Source organism: Thermobia domestica, chromosome 8 (assembly GCF_964235325.1).
Source record: "Thermobia domestica chromosome 8, izTheDome1.hap1.1, whole genome shotgun sequence".
Taxonomy (NCBI): domain Eukaryota; kingdom Metazoa; phylum Arthropoda; class Insecta; order Zygentoma; family Lepismatidae; genus Thermobia; species Thermobia domestica.
Genome location: NC_137461.1, coordinates 265,092,776 through 265,112,381, shown reverse-complemented (window position 1 = coordinate 265,112,381; position 19,606 = coordinate 265,092,776). Strand labels below are relative to the sequence as shown.

The following is a 19,606-nucleotide window of genomic DNA, read 5'->3' as shown; positions in this document are numbered from 1 at the left end:
CAATGCACTGTCAGCACAAATCTCAAGTAATCCTGTGTGAATTTGAGGTTCATTTTGACCTCCTGCCACTGAAATTTGATGAAAACAAGCTGTTCTACACGGGTAAACATTTTTAAGAACACTACCTCACATACACTGTAATACGAGAACACAAACACGTCAACACGATAGCTACACTGCCCAGGAACACAAACTAGGTTCGTCATTTGTCTCCTGGATAAACGACAATCGAATCACAATATTGTTACTACTTCAAGCTATATGACCATCGTACAATCATGAAGTCGCTAAAACACGCTATTCTCCTATAACACGGTGTATTACTACAACTGCTCTTCTCCTGGTATCTTTGAAATTACCGGTCGATTCTGAATCGATCAGGAGAAAGCGTGTCGTCAAGAGCATTCATTTTTTTTTTTTTAAATAACAACAGAATTTCAGTGATCGAATTCGGTCTAGTCGAAAAATAGAAACAGGGCTTTACAAAGAACAAAATAAAGGTCGAATACTTAATTATTTAATGGTAAATTTTAAAAGAATAAACTGGTACCTCTATGATGAAGACTACTGCATATTTTACTCAGCACGACTAAGCTTACGACGGATAGAAGAGCACCCATAAAAGTGACGCCAGCAATTCTGTAAAATTAAATAATTTAAACATGTAATTCATTAATTTAAACAATGTTACATTATATATACGTGCAAAGAACATGTGAAATAAAACTTTGATTTTAGTAAATTACGAAGAGACTATTAAAATTAATATTTTTTCACAAAAATGATGCATTAATATCGTGTTAGTCAGAATATAGACGATCTTTAATACGACCCCAAGTTTTTAACATGGTTTTAATGAAAAAAATAAAAATCACCAGCATAAAATTATACACACTTCGAAAATATACATAGTATTAATCGAACAATAACACGACGAATTACCATTACCTATTTTTTATATACGCTTAAGTGACAAAAGTAATGGAATATCCACTTAATAACATAGAGGACCTACTAGATCACGGTAAAGTGCAGCAACTCGACGTGGCAGGAATGCAACAAGTTGCTTGTAGGATGTGTAGCCATGCAGCTTCGATTGACGTTCACAATTCAGTGGTTGTTGCAGATGGAGAACACACTGGTCAAAAATGGCCCGCTTGATGACATTCCACATATGCTCGATAAGGTTCATGTCCGGAGATCTAGGAAGCCAAATAATGAATTGGAAGTGGCCAGAATGTTTCTCAAACCTGTTGCGTACCATTGCGGTCCAGTGATGTCACAGTGTCAATCCTGGAAAATTCCGTTGTTGGCAGGGTACACGAAGTCCATAAAGGGATGGAGATGGTCACCAGGCAGTTGAACATAGTAGTGGTCGGTCAATGTCCGCTTCAAGTGGACCAGAGGACACTGTGTAAACACATGCGTCAAACCATTACGAAGCTACCATCAACTTGAAGAGTGCCTTGTTGGCAACTTGGGTTCATGGCCTCATAAGATTTATGCCACACCAGGACCCTTTTATCCAGGTATACTAGTTGGAAACGCTACTCATCTGATCCGTTGCTCATTCTCTAACTCCAATCCACGTGCTCCCGAGCCCAGGTGTATATTAGTAGCTGCATTTGTGTCAGTCTGCGGCTGATATTTCATAAAGAACAAATTGCGCTACACTGACCTCTGAGATACGCTGCATTGATTCATGCTGTCAGTTGCCTGTCTGTGCGGACAAGCCTGCCCAAAATCACCGATCGAGGTCGTTAAGCCCAAAGGGTGGTCACTGTGTTATCAGTGATGAGTCGTAACGCCTCAAATGCGGTATTCATCCCTAATACAGTAGAGCAAGAAACGTTCAATATCCTAACGACTTCCAAAATCAAATGTCCCATTCATCTAGTACCAAATATCATCCTCTGCTCAAACCCCGATATTACAAGGTCAGGATATACGAACACCATGGTACACGACATTTCACTGCACTAAAAAAAACATTGACATCACTGAAACTGCATCGTACGTTCGACCGCGTTTTGGCAATATTCGCGCAATGTCAACTAGTTCCTTACCGCTATTCCATAACTTTTGACACTTAAATATATGTCTGACTTAGATGAGTCCCGTAATGGCAAGGTACAGTCAAGGGAAAGTGTTGGAGATCGTAGTCCTGTGTGTATATGTACTTTTTTGTTTCAAATATAAAAAAGTTAGGCTACATTATAATACGAATATAGTTTCCACGAAACTGTTTTTTAAATTAAAAAATCGTATTATATTCAGACCAATACGTTAAGTAAACTTTAATTAACTTAGTTAAGTTTATATTTTAAAGTGTTATGTCGTATTTGACCTCTGTCTTATAAGAGTAAGGAATAGTGTTCCTCATCAAATATTTCCAAGGTCCAATCCTAGTTATCATATGATCTTTCTGATTACCATCGTTGCCAACTAATTACCGGTTTTTTCACTCCGATGCATACTACGAATAATTAACAGCATTAGAATCATCTTGTGCAAATCGCGGTCAAAAGCTTTTTGTCTATTACGACGGGGAGGTGGGGTTAATACGGAAAATCTAAAACTATATCTCCCACAGATTGCTTTTCCTGATTGCTCCTGCAATCATACAGGGTCAGTCCTTAAAGTAGTAGGACTGATTTTTTTCTTTTCTTTTTACAGACTGACGGCAGTTACTCCACCTGTTGTTGGTTGAGGTAGGTCTAAGAAAAGACAGAAAGCAGCGCCAGTCGGCTGCCAGCCATAGCAGGGTAAAGATCGCTCGTCAACGTAACTTCTGCGAGTGACCCTCGTCACACTACGTCATGGCCAATCTTTTGGAACAGCGTTACGCCATCAAATTTTGCGTGAAGCTCGGTAAAACTGGGAAAGAGACTCATGAAATGATCAAGACGGCGTACGGTGATAACGCCATTGGAAGATCGAGTGTGTTTGAGTGGCACAAGCTGTTTAGGGAGGGGAGAGAAGAAGTTGAAGACGCTGCAAGGTCAGGACGACCTTCGCGCTCCAAAACGGAGGAAAATGTTGCAAGAGTGAAGAATTTGCTGGACAGTGACCGAAGATTAACTGTTCGCATTGATTGCCGATGAACTTGGCATTGCTAAAACCCAAGTTCACACAATTGTGCACGAACAATTGCAAATGAAAATTTGTGCAAAGTTGGTGCCGCGAGTGCTGACAGGCGAGCAAAAGGACGTTCGCAAACGGATCTGCCAGGACCTTCTCGAAGAAGTGAGTGAAAATCCAAACTTGTTAGACAATGTGGTGACTGAGGACGAGACGTGGACGTTTGAGTATGACCCTGCGACCAAACGTCAAAGCGCGGAATGGCACACCCGAAATTCCCCACACCCCAAAAAGGCGCGCATGAAGAAATCAAAAGTGAAAAGCATGCTCATTTGCTTTTTCGATTCACAAGGAGTGATCCACAGGGAATTTGTTCCACACGGACAGATTGTCAATGCAGTTTTTTATCTCCAGGTCCTGGAACGGCTGAGGAAACGCATCGTCCGCGTCCGCCCAGCCATCGCCAACTCCTGGCGACTGCATCATGACAATGCGCCGAGCCACACAGCCTTCCGAGTGGTAGCGTATCTGGCCCAACATAACATTGCAACCTTGCCTCAGCCACCCTACAGTCCCGACCTTACTCCACCAGACTTTTTCCTCTTCCCCCGCCTCAAAACCACCCTGAAAGGGCATCATCACAGCTCGGTGGAAGCATTACAACAGACCGTGACGAGGCAGCTGAACAGCATTCGTTTCCGCCTTCCAGGAAGCGTATGAAAACTGGAAATCCCGCTGGCAGCGGTGCGTGCATGTAGGAGGATTATATTTCGAAGAATATTAAGCGTAAGTGTTATTTCAGTCAATATCTTATTTTTAATTGACTCAGTCCTACTACTTTAAGGACTGACCCTGTATTTCCTAATACCAGCGGACAGCGCAGTCCTGTTCTCTCAGTTCTCTTGGAGGCGAGACAGCGTAGTGAGAACGACCTGCATTGTGATGGTTTGATCTTAGAGTAAATCTTGTCCTTTAAAACTTTGTTTATTTCTTTAATTTTTTCTTTAAGTTTAACATTCCACGATTATGCACAGAGGCTGAGGAAGCTTGTGATGATAATGAAGGAATGGCGAAAGTGAAAACAAATGGGAGAACCTCAAGAAAACCCATGCATATTCTGTTTGTCCACTTCAAAGCCCATTTGGCGGGAGCTGAGACTGGAGCAGGGACCTCACACGCTAGAGATGAGTGCTCAACCACTGAGCTACCACGATCCCTTCATAACTTCAGAGTGCTGCACAAGAAAACAATGCACAAAAACGCAAAAAATATTTCTTCAAGTAAATTATATATTACATAAATATACAAGGTGGTCTAAAAATGTGCAATCACTAGGGTTTGAAAAAACCCGGGCTTTTTTGAAAAAGCCCAACCCACCTGGGCCCATATGGGTTTGTTCGGGTATTTTCGGGTTTAATTGTTTTTTTTTCGGGTTTAATCGGGTTTTTTCGAAATATTTCAATGTCTTTGGGGTAAAAGTGTTAAAATGTGATTTATATTTCAAGATTGTCATTGTCACAACTTACAACAATTTTTTACTCACTGCTGTTTTGAAAAAAATGGCCGCCATTTTGAAATTTTATTTACATTCGATCGCCGAGAAAATCTATACAGCAAATTTATCATATCTCGTGCTTCCACCGTCAAAATTTCAACTTAAAAGACTGAAAATTGCGCTTCGTAGCGTGGATGCTAGCTGTTTTGAAAAAATGGCCGCCATTTTGATATTTACGTAGGTATGCCGCCAAAATCTATACAGGTAATTTAGAGTGTCTCGTGCTTGTACTCTGAAAATTTTATAAGGAGAAATAAAATGTCCAAAGGTATTTCAGGCAAAGGCGGACGGACAGTAACTAGTGAATGGTGAACTTAAAAGACCGAAAGTTGAACCCTGTAGTGTGTGTGATAGAGGCAAACAAACGAGTTGAGTTGATTTTATGTTTAACGTCCCTTTCAGTAGCGAGGCTATATGAGACGGGACCTACTGATTAACGTGGAATCCGAACCACATGAGCTCCCTCCGGGAAGCAAACCCGGGTCTCACGCCGAAGACGCGTACACTAACTGCATAGCCATGAAGGAGCTCGGCAGACAAACGAACAAATGTAGATCAAGTCATCCAGAAGCCTGACTGACGTTCGCCAAATATGAATACCAAAAGGGGTCTATTAATTTAAAACAAAGATACAATTTATGTTGTATGAAATAAATAAACGTTACGTTTTAAAATGTCTTACATGAAATTAACATCTTTCAGCGTAAATAAAATTGCCATATTTTCTCCATGAGAATACGGGACACCTCAGATCCCCCCCCCCTTTCCCTCAACTTTCCACACAATGCAAAGAACTGTAGTCTGTTATGAACAAAAGTACAATAGGCCGCGGTGGCTCAGTGGTAGAGCTTTCACCTCTAGTGCATGGGGTTCCTAGTTCGATCCCAGATCGCGCCAAGTGAGCTTTGTGGTGGACAAACACCTTGTGCGTGGGTTTTCTCGGGATTCTCACGTTTCCTCCCACTTTCTTCATTCCGTCATTTCATTCATTTCTCATCATCACCATCAGCTTGAGCATAGCAGGCATAACCGTGAGACTAAAACTAAACGATTTCATTTTATTTAATTTAATTTATTATTTTTTTTTTTCAAGAATAGGTGAAAGTTCACTAAGCAGCAGCTGCTTTTCTCTGTTCGTACCCTGCAATGAATTGTACAGACTGAAGATGCCTAAAAACTTAAGATGTGCTATAAAAATGCTTTACAGGAAAACAATATGCAAATTATTTAAATCAGTGGTACAATCTAACATCAATATTCTTTGCGCGTTTAGCAATATTTATTTACATGGCTGTATTTGCCAAAATTACGTTCGTTCGTCAGTTTAATCTGATGAAAAGCCGATTTTTCTCCCTCGTGTAATTGTCAGCACCAGATTTACATTTTTCTAAGACCTGGACCAAAGCATAATTTTGTGCCCCTATCCTCTGAAAAAGATTATAATTCTTGCTAACTTATCTAATGTGTTGCTGAAGAAAAGGTTAGTCATCTTCCCTGTGTTTGTAAATGTAGAAAAGTAGCTTTGCAAATTTCGCTCGCTATCAAGTCGAACAGGGTGATGTAATAACTTCCTCGAAACTGTTACATGCAACAGCGTACTGTTCATTCACTAACTACAGGATTCCCAGCCAATGTCAGAATTTTTTGTTTTTCACTTTTCCAGGGCTCATAGTGGTCTGGTCTCTTGTAAATAGTTGAAAAGTGTCCAAAAGCACACGAAAAAGTGACCAAAATCTCATCATGCCCCTTTTTTCATCTGTCAATTTCTCCATCACCTCTCCCCTTATTTGTTGTTTTGTTTCATCTTTTCTTCTTTACTTCTTGTTTTTGAGCTTCCTACTTTCTTAGGTTTTCTAAGTATGCTTTCTAGTTACGGTAAGCAGACTTAGCAGATGTAAGAAGCTTTTAAGTAAGTGGAACCAGTTCTGGGCTACTTCCGAATTTCTTCATCCCAGACATTATCTTTAACTTAGCAGAGTTCTGAAAGCCGTGAAATATTCACAATCATACCTACTCTTAAGAACATACAAGATGCATAATGAAATTTCGTGACTTTTTCTTTACCAAAATCATAAAATTTCGCAACACTCTCAAGAGTGAATTTGGGTGCGAATTAGGTCGAATTTTCATCCATGCGATAGAAGTGTGGTTTGCATGCAATTTGGTAGCGTCTAAAGCCGACCATAGAAATTTTGGTGGTAAATTTTGACGTTTTATAGAATAAAATTTTCCAATCTGTACTTACATTTGTACAGATAAAAAAAAAAAAAAAAAAAAAAAAAAAAAATCGTGACCCAAAAGCTAAATTTCGTGACTTTCGTGACCGATAGGCACCCTGATAACACAAGACGAACATGATGAACCACAGCGTTAACTATTACGAGAAAAAACTAAAGACTATTATGATAGAAGAAAGAATAAACACAGAAGGGTTCTCAACCCCACCTTGAGAGCTTAAGCATCCACCAACCATCCACTGTGCTTTAGAAAGAATAAAAGCTGAAGTGAGAATAAAGCTGACTGTTTCACATGTGGCAGCAAGTACTGAAGCTTTCAGAAGAGTAATGAGTAACAAGTTTCTGGCTTTTTCCATTTATTTTTATAATATTTTTCTTAGAAAACTGCCAATGCAAAACATAAATCACACGAAAAAGTCAATTTACCTCCCAAAAAAGTAACTTTTAGTGACAAATCTGAAAAAATTAACTTTTAGTAACCAACGAAAAAAAGTAACTTTTAGTTAAAAAAGTGACTCGCTATGAGCCCTGCTTTTCGAATAAGCTGATATTGATAGCAGAAATGGAACGGAGTTAAAATACGGGACATTTCCCTGTCCCAACTAAATGTACGGAGACGTGGGACACTCAGGCCCAAAAGTACTAAATTGCTTATTTTACTTCAAATAGACTATAAGCTAATTCATACATTAATTTGTTCTTTAACTATCTCAAGCTTTTTTTTTTTTTTTTTTTTTTTTTTTTTAATTATTATTATTCATTTAATGCATTCAGAACTTTATAAAGGTCTTATGTTGAATGTTGTTGTATACCTTAACGTGAAAGCCTCTAATTCGCCCAAGGAAAGTCTAAAATCTGATAAAAATAACTTACAATGTAATCACCTTAGTTGTACCAATAATATACTAACAAATAGGTCAAAAACCCAGGTGGGTTTTAAAGTGGGTTTTTTCGGGCTGGGCCCACTTGGGCAAACCCTGGCAATCACCCCAATAAGTGCTAAATGCTGCAAAATATAACAATGTAGCTGGGGAACAGGAACAAAGGAAAATGTTTGAGGACACATCGCAATGACGTCCCGTCCACCTTCTTGAATTTTACGGAATTGTCTTGAATGAAAACCATAGTGTGTGATATGTCATTTAATAATAAATTTTCGTAGAAACTTAATGACACTGTTATTTTTGCTCCAGCGCTAACTATTACGAAGTTATGATTCCCAGCAGTGAAGGCAAAAATGTCGTCTTCTATGTGCCGATAATCCATGGCTGTGAGGGTTCCGTCGATGAAGAATGGATCCTCAACGTGAATCACCCTCATACCACACCACACCATCACTTTGACGGGAACATCTGCGGATGCGTCAAATGTTTTCACACGATCTCAATGTGCAATGCATGCATTAAAGCCATCTTCTGCTACTAAGTCAGCTGCATCGAAGAACAAAGAAACAATAATAACTTCGTAACTGTTAGTGACGGAGCAAAAATAACAGTGCCATTCAATTTCTACTAAAATCAGCAATTAAAATGACATACCACATGCTATGGTTTCCATTTAAGACAGAAGTGTAAAATTCAAGATGGCGCTCCTCACTGTAATGTGTCCACAAACATTTCCCCCATTCCTATTCTCCATCTCATTGTTACTTTGATTATATTTTGCAGTGTTTACCACTTATCATGATGTTCCTATACTTTTGGACCACCCTGTATTACAAATTTTAAGAAAATAACAATGCTATGATTTTGTTAAATATTCTCAAGTGAGTAATAAGATAGTCGAATACATACCCAGAATTCGGAACGAAATGATGCGTGTACCATTTTCCGCAAAATACTCCAAAGCTGTATGTAAATCCAACGTACGACACTTCTGCTATTCTTCGTCTCGTTGTACTGTACTTCGCAGCAACAATTTGAGAGCCTGTAAAGAACATTCTTCCTTACTTAAGTATAGGTTCAAGGTTATTTTGTAAAACTTTATTATTTGAATTCACAGCACGCATAGCTATTTTGCTAATCATTTTACATACACTTTATTCTGATTCCTGATAACGATTGTAGATGCCTAGCTTTCCTTCAGCTCTTCTCTGGAGACTTGGTCATGGTTAGTAAACAGAGGATGAAAAATAAAACAAGCACGTTTTGTCTCACGTTGTAAAAGCTATAACAGTCTTCTCAAGTACGTGAATTCAATTCTGAAACAGGAAATAGTAAATGTATGATTTCCGATCGTAACAGAAGGATAGTATCAGGGACGAAACTTCTACAGACGCTGAATACATATCGCCACCGGGAAGCAGAAAGGTGCTAAGCGCCATTCTCCTTGATTTCCAACTAAGTGCATATCCTGACTTTCCATTTCATGTTTAATGTTGGCAGAAAGGAGACAAGTGGCAGGAGACAACATGAAAGGTCTGAGGTGAAAACTGAATTCTATAGAAGAATGAAAGAATCGGAATTAATTAGTATTTCATTCGTTTTTATGGTCTCCTGAGAAATTTGCAGTTTGGCGCTTAGCACCTTGCTTTCTGCTTTCTGGGGGCGATATGAAAAACAGTTTCTCAATGTCTGTTACAATTATTACTTTATAGAAATCAGCACTGAAACCGGAAATGGTTGCAAATTCTACCATTGACTGTTGTAACAGAGGTATAAGGTCAGAGATTAAAACTATTCTTGTGACCAGTGGCGGATCCAGGATATGATCAAAGGAGGGGCTAAACAATAGTTCGCCATTTTATCCAGTGTAAAGCAGGATTGAAGCCCATTTTATCCAGTGTATACCTGAGCGTCAAATGGGAAGGGGGGCTATAGCCCCCCCCCCCTTGGATCCGCCACTGCTTGTGACACTGAATCTGTATTATGAGAATATATGTTTCAATATGGGTCGAAATTAATGGAACAAGCCATTGTCAAAGAAGACTCGAATCATTTGATGGAGATAATAAGGAAATTCACTCAGCTTTCTGCACTACTAAGGAAAGAAAAGTCTAATTCTGAGAAACTATTTCTTTGCGCATTAGTCAGTGTAAGACGAAAGAATCTAATTTTGCAAACTAAAGCTACGACGAAAAATGAAATATTTGAGTTTACGTCCCACGGTTATGCCGGTTAGGCTAAAGAAGACGGTGATGGTAAGTGATGAATGAAATGGTGGAATGAAGAAAGTGGGAGGAAACGGGAGAACCGCGAGAAAACCCACGCACACGGTGTAAAGCTACGGCGAATTCTGGATGCTACAAAACGTGCGAGTATAAATACAGAACCAATAAGAATATAACAACTGAAATCATTCTAAATCGCCTTGATATTCCCCGTTATTCTTACCTGTGGCATGTAAGTTTGAGATTGATTCATTTCGAATCCCATAAATTATGGAGCTACCTAAATTCCAGATAATTTTTTCCAATGACCTTTCCAAGTGATGTGCGACCTGAAAATCATGACTTAAGAGTGAACTTTGAAGAACTCTTCAACTAGTCAGAAAACACCCTTTGTTACTATAACAATACAGTAAAAATCTGAATATAAAACTAGACATTTATTCACATCAGTTTCAAAATGGGTATCTAAGTATGTAGTTTCCTATTGGACCTGATATGCTTTAGCAGATGTAAAGATGTTACTATTTAAAATTTAAGTTGATTTTAAATAATGATGGTTACAATAGTAAGTGTTAGTCTTTTAAACTCCTACAAGCATGAATAAACGAGAACGGAAATTAGAACAAGCATTTGAATGCGATAACCTCTGGTGTGGGTGGTCCCTTTACATGATCAAGGATCTATAGTTTTTTTTTTTTTTTTTTTTTTTTTTTTTCTGAAATTTGTGTACTGTCCGCGCGTCACGAGGAAAACTGTGACGTAGTTGTATCAATGTGTCCACGCTGTCGATTTCACTGGCACGGGGAAGGCCGTTTCATTCGGGCACAAGACAACGTGTGATGAACATGCTTTACTCATAAATAGATTCAGGGTTGCAACGTTATGAGCGATTCTTCAGATATGGCAAAAGAAAACATACCAGTAGCAAATATTGTTGCACTTAACCTAGAACCACTTAATACATTTTGGTGAGGAGATATTCACTGATACATATCTTAGAATAGAAGTCAACTTAAAAAATGATTACTTTTGCAGTTTCTTTATAAAAAAAAAAAAAAAAAATACTTCTGAGGAAACGGGGTACTTTTACATTCGTGGAAAAATTGCTAAGTGTTACATACGTTCATTTCTAGTCTTTAATAATTTCTAGGGAGAGGAATCTCACCCTTTGGGGTAATATCTTCGAACCAATTCCTGAATGAAACAGTACTTTTCCTGTTTCCCAGGAGATAACAGTTTGTTCTGCAGTAGCCTCGTGTTTCTTTAATCTGATTCTTTGTGGATCTTGTTAATTGCAGACACAGAAGTATTGTTGCAATTGCTGCACGAGGGACAATGCATTGCTTACTTTTAGTTTCTTGGTTACAGAAGTTGATAACCTTAATAATTTCCCTCCTTTCCCTGTGCATTATTTTGTCTTTCTTCCCGTTCTTGCACAGATTTGTAACACACGCAAATTATTAAACAAAAACACAATGATTAAAAAATCTCAGCAATGACAACAAATCAACAATTAACAATAGCGATAATAAAAGCAAGAACAAATAAAACACAAACTATAATACTAATTCCACAACTGACACACCACAAATACTAATATGTTGAACTAACAACTTACTGCGGCAGTAAACAACTACTAAATTTCTAATAGCGTGTCTCTTTTAAAAGTTTTCTAACAGCCTGACTTTCATTAAAGAATTAATAAACACTTCTGACCAGAGTATATACACTTGTTTATTAAAAACTAAATTACAGTGTAACGGTTTCGACAACTTAACGTTGTCTTCATCAGGCAGAGTTAGTGTCTGATGAAGACAACGTTAAGTTGTCGAAACCGTTACACTGTAATTTAGTTTTTAATAAACAAGTGTATATACTCTGGTCAGAAGTGTTTATTATTTCTTTAGTGAGTTCCAGAGTCGTGATAGATAGAGCTGACTTTCATCTGCAAGCTTGGTATTGTTGGAAAACGATACAAAGAGTTTTGTTGACTGATTTATTTATTTGTTCAATATCAGTTAGTTTCGACTACTATGTTCACTTACTTGAGAAATGCATAGTTTCTGAATTACCTAAGTAAAGAACACTGTACCAAAACAAAATTAAATAAAATAAAATAAAACCTCTCTCATTATTTGAAAATATGATTCTGGTTCACGATTGGTACTTTTCTCGTGCAAATTTTCGAAGGTCAATATACTGTAAATTCACTGCACCTTGCTGGCAACCCTTGATACGTCATCCTTCCCACACAGAAAGGCCAAGCATAAACCATTCTTCACCCCCAGGTTCTGAAAAAAGAGTCGTTCTTTTTGCATTCTTTACCCCGTCTCCCCGCTGTGTACAGAGTTTTCTCGTGGCACAGAGCCAATACTACATTTCAATAAATTGTATTTGTGTGTTGTGAATATCTAAACTTGGTTCAAAGATGCACGGAAAGAAAGAAAGAAAGATTTGTTTTTAACGCTAGTAAAAGAAATGGAAGTGAAGTTGTCGATTTACTTTAAATAGTTTTCGTAACGACCTGAGATACCAGGACATTCAAAAAGTTTCCCGGAACATTGTTAAGCTCTTTGTTGTCACAATATAAGTACATATTTCCTTAATCGCCTTCAAAATAGGCATCTTCGGAATACACAGGGTGTCTACTAAAATTCCAAAATGAAATTTCGTGACTTTTTCGTGACCTTTTCTTTACCAAATCATAAAATTTTCTAACATTTTGAAGAGCGAATTTGGGTGAGAATTAGGCAGAATTTTCATCCATGCGATAGAAACATACTTTGCTTGCGATTTGGTAGCGTCTAAACCCGACCATAGACATTTTTGGTGGTGAATTTTGACGTTTTATAGAACAAAATTTTCCAATCTGTACCTACATTTGTACAGTTTAAAAAAAATCGTGACCCAAAAGCTAAATTTCGTGACTTTTTCGTGACTTTCATGACTATTTTCTGATTTCGTGACCGATAGACACCCTAATACACACACACACACACTGGCTCCACTGCTCCTCCTATTGCTGGAAACACTGACAAAAGTCCTATTTTGTGTGTTAAAAACAGATTTAATGAGAAAAAAAAAAGAGAAACCATTAATATGTTTTTTGGTTATACCGACTTGTCCTAAGGGACAATGGATATAGAAGGTAATAAGACTTTTTAATTGAAAAAAAAATAATCAAATCTTTAATGTGAAGTTAAAAGACTGATAAAATTGGGCAATATAATGGGATTTAGGCTGACAGAGGGGGAAAAAGGAAAAAATCACGGAGGCAGCCGAAACGTCAAGAGTGATTTTCAGTTAGCCATGTGGAAAGGAAAAAACCACGGACTTTGGGTGAGAGGTTTCTACATTTACCTGTAAGTTTAACTACCTCCTTAAAAAAAAAAACTGAGCCATCGTAGTAAGTTTCCTAGCTAAAATCATATTAGTAACTTGTAACGTAAATATTGTGCAAATAATCGCATTATATACATGGTGTAAATAAAATTGTAACTAAGCATCTTGAGGTAAATTAGGGTTCTTTTACTTTACTTCTATAAAAAAGAAATCAAAACCCGCCTCTCATGCTGTAATACAACAGCGTAAAATACGGTTTCTGAAATCATCTGCCAAACCTAACTCTAAATATTTAATTAACCATTTTTATTAATCATTTGGTATCTTCCTAAGTTTTGGAACCCCCTTTTAGTCATCATGTCTGATTTTGATGTCTTCTACGGTGGCGAAATGGTTACCTTTGAGGCCAATTTTTCCTTAAAACATTGTCACCTTAAACTGTTTTAACCCTTATCCGGGCAAGCGAGGCCTCCCACGTTCCGCCCAGTAGCTTCATTTTTTTTTTTTTTTTTTCGAATTTCTCAATAACCATAAATATTTCGATAACATAAAATTCTGATTTCTTCTATCTTTAGTCGAAGTTATAGTCATCAACATATCGAGTTGGTAAGGCCCCAGTTGCCGTCTACGTCACAAAAATAGCTTGCCCGGACAAGGGTTAAGGCTAGCAAAATCTCTGAAGCAATTTCTCCGATTTGCACATGTACTAGATGTTTGAGCGTTACTCGAACAGCGACATTGCGCCAACTAATCTCCAAACACACCCCTCCGTTCAACTTCGCTTCTGCCATACACTGCCTGTTATGACCTGTTCACACTTCTCAAATTCATAAATAGGGGGGGCGCGGTGGTTCAGTGGTAGAGCGTTCACCTCCAGTGATTGGAGTCCCTGATTCGATCCCAGCTCGCGCCGTGTGGACTTTGTGGTGGACAAACACCGTGCTCGTGAGTTTTCTCGGGGTTCTCTCGTTTCCTCCTACTTTCTTCATTCCACCATTTCACTCATCTCTCATCATCACCGTCTCCTTTAGCCTAACCGGCATAACTGTAGGACGTAAAACTTAAAGATTTCATTTCATTTTTTTTTTTCAAATTCATAATTACCTAGGTAGACAACTAAGGACCGTACTGTACAATATTGATTGTGATTACATTATAAATGACAAAATTACAACAATATTCCGGAAATGTTTTAACTGCCCTGGTATTAGGATCAACATCGCTCCATAGTGTGAAGTGGTGATTACGTGTTTTCATTCGTAATGCAAAATTTAAGGTTACAGTGTTCACATTGACTCCTGAAATACACTGTTTAGATTAATTTTAATTAATCTTATCTATGTAGTTTGACCTTCAGGGCGTTGTTTATGGGGGAAGTAGGGGGTCAACTCCCTTCCCTAGTTTTGATAGTAATATTCTAATGAAAACCGTGGAACTACTTATCCATGGGGAATCTTGCTTCACCTACTTTCGCCACCCCTCCCACGAAAATCTTGAAACGACGCCACTGAATTATAGAGATAGACTAGAGCAGTGGTTCTCAACCTTTTTAGACAGACGGTACACTTTACTGAACGTCGAGGACATCGCGACACTGTTCTTTAAATGTTTTTTTTATAAATAACAATAATAATAATAATAATAATAATAATAATAATAATAATACTAATAATAATATCTATTATAACAATGAAACGTATTAATTTTTCTAATGACTTTATATAGCACTGAGCAGTATTGCTACCGCTGGAGGTGTTGACTGGTATAGTCTGTCTCAATTTTAACTAATTATTATTAAATTCTGCATGATTTTTAAATTCTAAAAATTTCGGGACACGCCTTACGGGATTGCGTGACACACCGGAGTGCCGCGACACATCGGTTGAGAACCACTGGGATAGAGAAAGGTAATTTACTTGAATTTTATTTGCGTTTTCTTCAGAGTTTTTAGCTGTCTGTTGTTTGTTTCAACTTCACCGAAATCTTTCAATACTCACGTGCGTTTTCCTTAGTGCGGTAGAAAGATACGGAAAACGATTCCTCACTGAGATTTTGCTTATTTAAGGATAGGAAACTCAATACATCTAATAATATGAACGGATAATTTTTCAATGAGTAGTGCTTCCTGAGTATTGGATTGTATGGTTCAGAGACTTGGACACTACGGAAGTTAGAGAAGAAATATTTAACCCGGGAATGGTCGAGTGTTGATTTCTGACGCGAGCGGTCGACAGGTGAGCGCGGCGCTCACTTAGAATAAAATCGTATCTATAGCCGTGTATGACTTCATGTGGAATTTATTATGAACACATTTCTATATGTTGACATTTTGTGATTCATTATTATTATTATTATTATTATTATTATTATTATTATTATTATTATTATTATTATCGTGATCGCAAATAAAATTATAATGCGTTTATATAAAACCATTTATTATTATAAGTTATATCTATTTTTATTATGTTTTTTTTTATGAAATCAATTTCTGTTATTCTATAAACAATACAATTAGTTGCTTATCCTTATCACATAAAATTATATTTTTATTATCATTATCACATAAGGATTAATACATTTTCTAAAAAGATATTTACATAATTAGAGCGAGTTTTTTCAGTATATGCTCTTCATATGTTCATGCTATTCATATTTTGAGTTGGAAATTTCTAATGAAATTAAAGATATTTTGATACATAGAGTAGGAATTTCAATAAGACACTGTTCTACTCCATATCTCATCACTGTCTTGTTGTCACAAATTACAGTTCCAGCAGATGCTGACAGTGTGTTTCTCACAGAATGGCACTTCACAGGTAGCATGCATACAGCTTTTTTTCTGTTTTTTGCAAGCCATAGCTGGATCTGTTCCTTCTTGTTGTCCATGATCTCGGAAAAGTCACTCACGCCGTCGATCGACATGTGAGAGTGGCGCTCACAAATTACGCATAGTCACATTTATAAAGCCAATGCTACTCCAACAGAAGAGAATGAAAAGGTTACACTTGGCTCTCACACACAAGATGCATCAAGAGACAGCTAGACTGCGCCTCAGGTCTGTGACCCCACTAGGGCGGCTTTGAAACGAAAACATAAACCAGGGTGAGCGCTGCGCTCTCTTGTCGACCGTTCCCGGGCTAAAGAGCTTTGAAATGTGGTGTTGCGAGGAAGATGGAGAAGACAAAACGAACACAGAGAGTAACAAACGAAGATGTTTTAAAACAGATAGGAAAGACGAGAACCCTTTTTAGCCATCATTCTTCGTATGAAGGCCAATTGGATTGGACACATCTCGCCAAGAAATCGTCTCCTTCACACCGCCATAGAAGCAAAGATGGAAGGGAAGCGAGGAATACAAAGACACAACTGACCAATGAGTTGAAAAATAAAATATTGGAAATTAAAAGAGGAAGCTGAAGATCAAGAAACATGATACAAACATTTCCAATCCCAAACCTTAAAAAAAAATAAAATAAAATAAAATAAAATAAAATAAAAAATAAAAATTAAAAAAAATCCCCGACAAGTGAGAGAATGTTGCCAGTAGATGAGTAGATGTACTTCTTCCTATGATAAAGTTTGTTATTAATTACAAGTCAATTTTACAGCGTCAAATAAGAGGCCGTGCTTCCTCAGCTTCCCATCCGACTAAGCAAAACACTTGTGTGAATGTTGAAAGCTTTCAGTGAACTAAAACACACAGCAGAGAGGTGCTCAAAAAATTTTAAGTATTGGGTTATTTTAGGCAAATAAGCCAAATACAGTCTGTAGCTCTGGAAGTAATTCTTAAATCTAACAAAACTCAAAACTATATTTTAATATTTTTCCTTGTCATTGCCTTGAATATAGAAATTCAACTACATTCATGGGGGATAATTATTTAAGAACATAAATTGGTTTATGTTTACAATAATTTGTAAACATATTCTATTTATTTACTGCATGCAAATATTTAATACACTATTAACTGGGTACATTCTTTTAATTTACTGCATGTAATATTTAATACACTATTAACTGTGTACTATTTCGGTGTTCGCTGACATCTTCCTCGGCAGATCTACGCATCCCACACGCAATCCATTTACCATATAATTTAAACTTTTATACGAGGCCCGTTCGAAAAGTAACCTCCGATTGGTTAAAAAAGAAACCCCAAAATAAATAAGAAGAATTTATTATATACATCTGAAAACTACTTCTTTGCTATGTTTTTCAACATAGTTTTCATAAACATTCAAGCACTTACCGTATCTCTGCACTACAGGGGAGGGGAGGGGGGGGGGCGATCGCACCGCCAGAAGACAAAACTTTCTTATTTTATATATAAATAAAACACATCCCAGAGTTTGGAGCTCTTAAAAGTAGCTCTAAGTAGCAGTATTACAACCCACCGCCTCCTCCCCCAGAAGTCGGTCCTGGATCCGCCCCTGCTGCACTAACTTTAGAAATTTCATCATCATAAAAATCTCCCAGCCGTGCCTTGAGCCAGCTTGTGATCACATCTTTCAGCTCCTCGTCATTACTAAAGCGATGGATCCAAGCCACTTCTTCATATGCATGAAGAGATTGTGAAACATCGATTTTCACAAACTTTTCCATTAATTTTCAGAACGAGTTCTTCAGTGACCACTGATGGCCTGCCACTCCTCTCTACGTCATGAATGATTGTTCGTCTACTTTTAAATGAACGAACTCATTTACGAAGAACAACTTCATTCATCATACTTGGTCCATACACGGCACAAAGTCCCCAATGAATAGCTACTGTCGAATATTGTTTTGCCGTAAGAAAACGTATAATAGCTCGCACCTCGCACTTGGCAGGGTTTTCAATATCAACACACATTTTGAGACGCTACAAAAGTGGAACTAGTGATCAGACAACTTTCACTCTACCACGGCTGGATGCAGACTAATCTACCGCGCAAGTCTGTGCAAAGATGGTAGTGCTGCCACCTACTACTTCTCACACAGTGACCAATAGGAGGTTACTTTCCGAACGCGCCCCGCATGTTTTGAACTCTATGCCAAGTAATACATGTGTAATCATCGGAGTTTAATGTATAATTAACATTTAACATTCATTTAAGATTATAATAGCATCTTCACAAAGTGCCTGCTAGGAGTTAGCACAATTTCTACAAACTAGCATAAAATTACGTAAGTCTTTATAAAAATCTTGTGCGTTAATGTTTCACAGCAGTAAGACTTTCAAAAGAAACAGATTCTAGTGCAAGAAATTTACATTAACATTATTAAAAAATAGTGCAAGAGAGGAAATTCTGAGGATTGGACGTGAGTTTTCCGGATCAGCTGAGGAAGACGTCACGGAACAGGTACAGCTAATAGTATCCTCCAATATATTGAGCTACGTCAGTTTTATCATTTCACCTAATATACAACGGATCATTGTACTGAGCAAGATATCCCTATAGCTGAATACCGGAACAGTTGTCCGAGTTCGAATGCTAAGAATATCACAGTTAAAGGGCCTTCTGCAATAACAAGGTAAGTGGAGTTACCTCGATTCGTAGTAAAATATAGAAAAAGAAGGCGTGTGGACTTATCTTCCTTTCTCGTTGCTTCTAGTACATATTCGAAGTGTCAGTTGTTGGGAAACCAGTATCCATCGGTATCGAATCGTCGTTTCCCGAAAACGGAGGGTGCCACTGTTTGCCGCTAGTGAAGCAAGCACTAGTGGATGCTAGAAGGTGACGTGATATGTGTGTAACTTTGTTTTCAAGAATCGGTTGAAGTGAAAACATTGGTACGGAGATATATTTGACGCTTTTGTTCCGAAATGAACAAAATCGAAGCAGCCAAGAAACGAAAAGGACGAAAGACAAAGGAAAATCGTCAATTCTGGCAATAATAATAATAATAATAATAATAATAATAATAAAGGTGAAATGCAATGTTTTGTTTGTTTCCTCGATGTTAATGTGGAAATTAAAAAGAGTGCTGCCAAAAATCTGGATTTGGGCAAATTCGGATTATATATATATTTAAAAAATCTCGATATCCGGATTTCAGGCGCCAGATTTCAAAATCCAAAGTTTTGATTCGTAATCCGGATTTCAAATCCGAATCCGGTTTTCGGATTTACTAGAAAATCAGAGACAAGGGGAAAGGTAAAAAAAAAAAAAAAAGACCCCACGTGGATCTGTGTCAGTTTCGGAAACATATAATGGTAAAAGATAAAAAGCCTATTCGGTGCAGGCACCACCACTGGACACCATTCTGTCCTCCCTCAAGAAACCAGCTAAATCGGGAATC

The 19,606-nt window shown here is 37.6% G+C and overlaps 1 protein-coding gene across 2 annotated transcripts in view; it reads right to left on the bottom strand.

Moving 5' to 3' along the window:
* The window catches only part of LOC145693606 (uncharacterized), a 64,448-nt gene that overhangs the window by 34,312 nt on the left and 10,530 nt on the right, over nt 1-19,606 (bottom strand). For both annotated transcript variants that reach the window (XM_081769745.1, XM_081769746.1), the window contains exons 4-5: nt 8,667-8,799; nt 551-639 (exon numbers count right to left, since the gene is read on the bottom strand). In XM_081769745.1, the coding sequence (XP_081625871.1) occupies nt 551-639; nt 8,667-8,799 (222 nt within the window). The remainder of the gene's footprint in view (nt 1-550; nt 640-8,666; nt 8,800-19,606) is intronic.